Source organism: Stylophora pistillata, chromosome 3 (genome assembly GCF_964205215.1).
Source record: "Stylophora pistillata chromosome 3, jaStyPist1.2, whole genome shotgun sequence".
Taxonomy (NCBI): domain Eukaryota; kingdom Metazoa; phylum Cnidaria; class Anthozoa; order Scleractinia; family Pocilloporidae; genus Stylophora; species Stylophora pistillata.
The window spans coordinates 27,374,965-27,383,612 of record NC_142521.1 but is presented as its reverse complement, the minus strand read 5'-3'; the positions used below and the strand labels follow the sequence as shown (position 1 = coordinate 27,383,612).

Genomic DNA, 8,648 nt, shown 5'->3' with positions numbered 1-8,648 from the left:
GGAAGTTCGCTAATTTAAATTAAACCTTAATAATATTTAAAAAAGCAAGATATGTCCAAGTTTTATTCATTTAGTTATGTCTGCAAGGTTTATCTGAACGTAATCGTACGTATCCTACTCCAGTAACAGTTCTTTTTGTCTACTTGCGTGACACCGTGAAGTGTGAACTCTGGAGCTGTCGATTTCAATTTTCTCTGAGAACTTTTCAGAAAATTTTCTCATAACTAACATTGCGTCATTAAAATAATAAACCTTTCTCAAGCATGGCTTGTACGTTTTCATTGATGGTCGGGAGAATGTGGACCTGATCCAAGATGGGAAAATCAATCTCGTCAGGGACTCCCCCTCGTATCTTGCAACAGGAATATAACATGCCGTAAAAAAAACAGTTGAAGATTATTGGATGTGACACGAAAATTGAGGTTATTTTAGCAAAAATTCCCAGACACTGTAGAAGAAATGATGGCCATGTTCTTGTCATGGCAAGGGTTATTATAGCAATCTTTTATGAAATTCCAAAGGAACAAATAAGCGAGGTTCTGAAAAAATTATTTGCGCGCGTGCTAAAAATAAATTAAGGCGATCTGCTAAATAATACTTCCATAATATCTCGTCCTTATTTTCTGATGAAGAGTAGCTTTAATTTTGTTGATGAAAAAGTCTCCGTGAGAATGTAATCTATCTTCAACTAAGGGTGTTTTTAGGTTACCGTATTGCAAGGTAATTTACTGTCAGTAAACGACCACCAAGGACTGAATATCGTTTACACCATAATCTATGTTAATATCAACTTATGAAAGAACAGCAATACTGAAACTTATTCAAACAGTGTTCAAACTTTAGGCACTGGAAAGAGCTGGAAACCAGTGTAAGCCATCAGGCTTGATGAGAAGAGTCTAGTTATTCACATTTCTGTTTGTTTTGATAGAATTTTGTGCCCCAAAGGGCCCATTACCCCTACGCGGGATGGTTGAACGGTTTGGACAGAGTTTTGTACCCGGCCGTGTCCACTTTCACCCGTGTTCGGATCTTGTAGCTGGGAAGTTGGAACACGGATGAAGTGTATTTCACCCGCGAGAACACGGAAAATCGTCATCTGTGCAAAATACGATGCTTGGCAGTCAATTTTTCTCTTTTATTCGATTTGCTTTTTTTCTATAATAGAATAAAAACGAATTTGGCTAGTTTATATAAGCTATTCAAACGGTATTAGTTTAAGCATATCAAGCAACTGAGTATCATTGAAACGCTAATAGTATCAAGCAATTAATTCTCCCTACAAGAGCTATAATTTATTTCCAGTTTATAATATTGCGTGACCTCATTCATGTCAGATCAGGAGCCACGCCTCCAAGAATGTTCGAAAAATGGAAAAGACACGGTGAAATTGACGTTAAAGTGTGGGCTTTTATGGTACACTGTAAAAGTAAGAAAATAAATGGGTTTAGATGGAAAGGAAGTTACTTTAAGGTAATTTATTTTTGTTCAAATTCAGACTGTCCACGTCTATGAATAATTGGCAATATGTTGCTCATTACGAGATATTCTTGTTGCTTGTCGAGAGATAGGTAGCCTACCTGAGCAGGTCAAGCAAAAAGCAAATCTTTGAGACTAAAAAAAACATTCAACTTTAGAATGTCGCTATGTTTAAAAAAAATTTGGGTTAATTCTTTGCACGCAATTAATATGTGGGTCTTTTTAAAATTACTTCTCCCAACATTAAAAAGAGTGCTGTCATGGCTTTGATGATGCCTGTTATTCAATTGCGTGACAGATCAGTCAAGTGATCGAACCGTGTTGAACGGTCCTCGATAGGCCTTTTGCAGCTAGAGGTCACGTGCTTAGCAACACAAAACTGGAGAGCAAGCGCTCCAGTGAACAAACTCAACTAAGGGGTCAAGCATATCTGGCTTTAGAGAATAGTTTTCTGTTCATCACGCTCAATCCTTTTGCAATATCTACAAAAACTGTAAGATATTTACTAAATCTCTCGTTTGGACTCGATTTTTGGATGGAAAGCACGATATTTTTCTGGAAATCGTGAAAAAACTGTCACCAACAACCCGCTCGACGGCTAAGAAACATGGCGGCTTCGCAAGGTATGTACTTAAAAAATATATACTTTTTTCTGCTTTTTTTTAGTTATTGGACTTCGAAAGTCTATGAAAATAAAATATTAGATCGAAAATAGCAACCGAGCGGAATTTTACCGCATTTTACGCCCGATTTCTTACGATATTATGAGAGCAATTATGCGTTTGCTGCAGCCTTTTGCTGTACAAATGACATATTGTTATGCTTCCGGTGAAAGAGCTAGTAAACCAGGTTCAAGAAATATGCTTCTGGTAGATGAGCTGTTTATGTTTTATGTGCGACTCAAGCTTGGTTTATTTGAGCAGGACTTAGCACATAGGTTTCAGATACACAGATCATCAGTTTGCAGAAAAGTGATGACATGGACTAATTTTTCGTATTTTTTTTCCTGGGAGTCAAGTGATCTGGCCATCAAGGGAAGATGTCAATAGCTCTATGCCAGAAGGTTTCAAAAGGCTTTATGCAAGCACGCGTGTTATATTAGATTGTACTGAGATTTTTGTGCAAACACCTACCTCACTGCTACTTCAGTCACAGCTTTATTCTACTTATAAAAGTACTACTACACTAAAAGGTTTAATAGGTATTGCCCCTTATGGAGTTATCAGTTTTGTTTCTAGCCTCTACACCGGAGGGATAAGTGGTACGGGAATCACAAGGTGCAGATTTGTTAGAGCCTGGGGACTCGGTCATGGCCGACAAAGGGTTTGACATTGAAGATTTGCTGAGGGAGAAGGGGGTGGAGCTAAATATCCCTCCGTTTCTGGAAAGTCTGGAGCAATTCTCTGCCCAGGATGTTCAGAAAACAAAGACAATAGCAAGCTTGAGAATACATGTTGAAAGAGCAATAAGGAGGGTCAAAGGATATCACTTTTTTGATTCTGATGTGCCATCGTCTACACTGGGTTCAGTCAATCAGTCATAGACTAGCCTGCCTCCTTACAAATTTCCAGGGCCCACTAATCTTATCTAATAGTAACAATGAGCCATAGTGAAGTTATTGTACATACATACATACATACATACATACATACATAAGCTTTATTTATCCTCGGATTTCAATGTAGCTTACAAGCTAGTATCTCCGATCCTAATTACTAATTTTAAAAGTTACAGCAAGAACAAGGCTAAAAAGATAAATAAATAATTCATAATATAATAATATAATAATCATTAATATAATAATATAATTTAATATTAATGTAATATTAACAGAAACCGTGCACTAACAGTTTGTGCTTAAATTCACCATAATCTACAGTCTTTCTAAAGTGGTCAGGGAGGGAGTTCCAGTACTTAACAGATGAATAGCTAAGAGAATTTAGACTTAGAATTGTGTTATTTATATTTTATTGGGAATGTTTATACTTTACCTAAACAAAAAAATAATGGTCATTGAACTGAGTATAGAGTGCAACTTGATCTGATATCAAACACAAGTGAACAAGATCACATGATGGCATAGTAGGAGTATGATATGAAATCAAAAGTTTGATATCAGACCGAAATTGTACGACACTGAACATTTTCTGGATTTGTGTAAATGAAGCTCCACTTTGTTCACCTAGAGACACTGAACATTTTCTGGATTTATGTAAATGAAGCTGCACTTTGTTCACCTAGAGACTAGTAGCAATGTCAAACATAGGAAATAAAATTTGAAAAATAGTTCATTTTGTGTACATTATTTGTTCTAATCTGATTGGCAAAATATATACAATCCTGTAATATGATTGGTCGTGTAAATTTAGTGTTGAATTTTGCTAACAAAAAGATGCGATTCAGACGGAAAATAGTGGGATTCGTGCTCGAATCATACAATTTGAGCCAATCAAATTACAGGATTTGATGGTGATTTCAAAATGGATATAATAAATTGGAATATCTGGGAAGTATAAATTAGAGAGCAACCTGTGTTTTGTTCGAGAAGTCAATATTCATCATGTATGACGGAAGGGTGCAGTAAAAATCAGTGCGATCAAAAACATGTAGAAAAAAATCCATAGGGAAACAGGAACATTTTTATATTAAAATTGGGAGTTACAAAGTTTTTAGCCTTTCTTGGTGTAGGGGTTTTAATCTTTGAAGTTGATAAATGATGATCAGCTAATTTATTGTCAATTAAAATTTAAGCTGCCCTATTCCCTCTGCCATACATTGTGAACACAGTCTTAATGTAAAAAGTAATTGAAGAAAAAACTATCCACTTTGTCCTTTGCTTCCTGAAAGAACACTGGATCAAAATTAATTCAAGAGCAAAAAAGCAAATTTTCATCAATGTCACTTAAAAAAAATCACCGTTTCAATCCTGTGAGTCCAAGCTGGCACTGAATCTGGTAGTAATGAATGTCTGTTGTCTTCAGTTTGTACTGGTTAGTGTTCTGGTCCTTAAATAGATGTCTGACATTGTCTAATGAAGTTTCACCTTCTCTGACAACTTTTATTTCTAATAAGCCAAATGGATTCTCACCATTATTTACTGCATCAAGATCATAAACTTTTCTGTCTGGACTACAACCTAGCCATGCGCATTTGGTCATCCTTTGCCCGGCCGGGTAAGCGGTGTAACTTTAATTCAGGACGATATCTAGAGTCCCCGTTACACAAGGGAACACAACAATGGTACGAAGATTTCTTCTTCGGGGCTGATGGCTCGTCTGTAGTTTCGAAATCTACAGTGAATTTTAGCATTGCGTTTAGTCTCAATGTAAGACGCATAGTTACTCTCATAATATCGTAAGAAATCGGGCGTGATTTTCGATCTAATATTTTATTTTCAAAGACTTTAGAAGTCCAATAACTGAAAAAAAGCAAAAAAAAAGTATATTTTTTGAAGTACATACCTTGCGAACCCGCCATGTTTCTTAATAATAATAATAATAAAGTAGATGCTTATAGGGCGCATTTCTAATCTCAATGCGCCTAACAAAAGATTATTAAGACATAAAAACTTAATCTTAGCCGTCGAGCGGGTTGCTAGTGACAGTTTTTTTACGATTTCGAGAAAAATATCGTGCTTTCCATCCAAAAATCGAGTCCAGACGAGAGATTTAGTAAATATATTACAGTTTTTGTAGATATTGCAAAAGGATTGAGCGTAATGAACAGAAAGCTATTGTCTAAAGCCAGATATGCTTGACCCCTTACGAGAGTTTGTTTACTGGAGCGCTTGTTCTCCAGTTTTGTGTTGCAATGCAGTATCCAAGCACGTGACCTCTAGGTGTTTTTCTGTCTACCAGCGCAACACTGAAAACTGTTCTGATAGGAAACGTCACCAACATGAAGCCGACTTACTTAGCAAAGATCGCCTGTGAAAAGGAGAAAGCAGAATTTAGCTAGAAACAAACTAATATGTCATGACGAGCCAAACACGTAAAGACGAGGTTAAGAGGTGACTCACAGCAGATTTTGTAAACGTTTCTCGACCCATTTCTGTTACGTGTACCTCTGCATTTTGCTCTGGTGCATATTCAACTTATTCCATTGATTTTGCTTCGCTTAACAATTTAGAGGAGCTTCACATTGTAAACTTTTAACTGCAAACGTGTGAAGTGTTCATTACTTCAAAATGGCGGATATTGAAAATTGGCTTACTTCAGGAAAGTCTTGTTGTACAGATACAAAAGATCCCAGGGAAATAAAACAATAGAAAGTTGAAGCTTTCCTTGAACATGGCTCAGGAGATTTCCTGGTCGATTTCATTGAGTGCCGCGGGCATTTTTGGCACGTTTGTTTGAAGTACCAACGAATCTATTTCAGAGCAGCTGTGAGTGCACTTGAAAAAAAATCATATTTTAATTTTAAGGAAAGGTTATGAGTTGGTTGTGCTGCCAATCAATTGCTGAAGCATCAGACGAATAGGATTAGTGTGAAACTAATTTAAAACTTACGATGAACTGACTTGACAGCGCCACGAATTATGACAATTTCAAAGGATTTGTTCAAGAAAATATTGTAAACCGCGTTAAGTAGATCTCTCCTATACAAGCGAGAATTTTAACAAACGGACATTGCTGTCATATGTATGGGACTGAAGCCTACCAATGGACAAATTATGGGCGAAATTGAATTTGAGCGGTGTCCGCGATTTCTCTGACTTTTACTGACATTTACTCTAACAGTCAAACTAAGTGAAGCGTACCCCCAAGATTACATTAATGAATTGATCATTTGGATATTGAACCCGCCAGTCGTTTCAAGAATGCAATAATGAATTGATTATTTGATTATTGAACCCGCTAGCCGTTTCACGAATGCAATAATGAATTGATTATTTGAATATTGAACCCGATAGCCGTATCCGTTGTGAAAAGGCGCGGATCATTGTTCAAATTAGAAGTCCATTTCTGAAGTCCGATAAGTTTGTTCTATTTGACGAGAAATCCTGAAAATGAACAAACTGCACTGTAAAAACACTGCGAAAACAGTCGATCTCAAATATTAACGAATTAAAAAAGTCTTGCGATGGCTTCGCCCATAAACTATTTTTTTCGACCATGAATACGCTCAAGAATTTCTACAAGTTCGTCAAGATGTAAATATGCGAAAAAAGCTCTCGATAACATTCCATTTACAACATTTACAAGAAGTTCTACACAACGCTCGAACTCACCTTTCCCCCCATGTCTGACGCCATGTTGAAATAGTTCCAATCCATCATCACGTGTTTACATAATCCAATCAGAAATGGACTTCTGATTTGAACTATGATCCGCGCCTTTTCAAAACGAATACGGCTTTCGGGTTCAATATTCAAATAATCAATCCATTATTGCATTCTTGAAACGGTTAGCGGGTTCCATGTTCAATTATAACATAACCAAAGTAAAGCGCGCGCTCTGATTGGTCAATTTAGCGTCCCCCATTTGCCCATGGGTGTACGCTGCTGACGTGAGCAAATGTAAAGACTATTTTTCCGCGCGTGCTTGTTTTTTCTGGTCACGTAAAATTTGTTAAATAAAGGGAACTCTTTAGCTACAATGTATCAATGTTATGTTATAAAACAAATGGTAAACACCATAGCGTGCACTATTGAGTTATGGATGCACTTGAGAGGTTTGCCAAGCACTCAAGAAGCTATAGTCGCTCTCGGCTATCGCTTCGAGTGACTCTTACGCTTCTTTCGTGCTTAGCAACCTCCCACGTGCATCCATAACTCAATAGTGTACGCTGTGGTGTTTACCATTTGTTAAATATTCAATACGTTATTGCACTCATGAAACGATTAGCGGGTTTAATATTCAAATGATCAAATCATTAATGTAATCCTGAGGGTTACGCTTCACTTAGTTTGACAGTAAAGGCCATTAAAAAGGTCTTGCATGATATATTTGTAATAACTACTCCATCTCAGATCAGAACTAATTTTCAATAATCATGGTTACACAATATGCTCATGTGAATACATGTGATGTGATTGGATACTACATTTCTCCTATTGTTTCAAAGATCCACAGTCCCTTTGTGGAAATCATATGTAATCACTTGTAATCACTCAATTCTATCACAAATATAACGTGGCTCAACAATAACTAAGTTCATGATCCAGCTGCTTTTCTTAGGTGTACAATTGGAAGTCATCAAATCGTTTAGGCAGTCGTCGTTCCCCCTGTGGTCTAGTTGGTATTTCTCGTCGTGGTTCTTTCTCCTTTTCCTGCTTAATTTGTGGTGTCTCTGCTGGTTTGTCGTACTGTGTCGTTTGTTCTTGCTTGCTGTTGGGTTCTTCTTGGGTCTCAGGGTTCTTTATGCCTCTCAGACTTTCCTCTTTATGGTCCTGTTGCTTGGTCTTCGATGGCGTTGTGCCGTGTTGTACCGCGTTGTCCTTCACTTCATCTGCCGTGTTGATAAGCGAATTAACTAGTTTGAAGTGGCTAGCATCACGCGATACGGTGCGTCCATCTGTGGTTCTTCTAGCTGTGATCTTTGATCCCTCAATGTCACACACAATGTGTCACACACAATGTAGAATATTGGTTCATATCGTGTGTTCCATTTGTTCTTTCTTTCTTGCTTGACCAATACATAGTCTCCGATCAACAATCTCTTCTCTTTTGTTCGACTGTTCTTTCGCTGTATTTTCATTATTTCCTTGTACTTTGCATCATTAACATTTATCTGTTCATCTTCTTCGGATGATTGCTGGTTGGGTGTTGAGTGATCTAATTTGGTCCTGATGAATGTTTCTCTCATCGCTTCGTATGGTGAGATTCCTGTTGCTGGGTGGGGTGTCAGTCTGTATGCAGTCAGCATGTCATGAATTGCATTTCGGCTTTCCAATTTGTCTTTACCCTGTAGATGGGCTATTCGTTCAGTGTTGTTTATCGTCTCCATGAATCTGTCCACTTCCCCGTTAGCTCTTGAGTGGAGAGGTGTCACATTATGATGCTCAAATCCTTCTTCTCTGGCAAAGTCTTGAACTGTTTGGAATTGAACGGTGGTCCGGTGTCTGTCTACTCTTCTTGGGGTTCCATAAGTAGCAAACACATGTTTTAGCCTTTCTTTGTTGACTTGGTATGATGTTGATGGTACTCGTTCTGCAACTGGGTACCGGGTTC

General features: G+C 37.5%; 1 protein-coding gene across 1 annotated transcript; it reads right to left on the bottom strand.

Moving 5' to 3' along the window:
* Window positions 1-7,625: 7,625 nt before the first annotated feature.
* On the bottom strand, window positions 7,626-8,439 carry LOC111345212 (uncharacterized). Its single transcript, XM_088755591.1, is given in 2 exon segments — window positions 7,626-8,053; window positions 8,056-8,439. Coding segments are annotated over 2 exon segments (771 nt in total). The 5' UTR covers window positions 8,425-8,439; the 3' UTR covers window positions 7,626-7,651.
* Window positions 8,440-8,648: the final 209 nt, after the last annotated feature.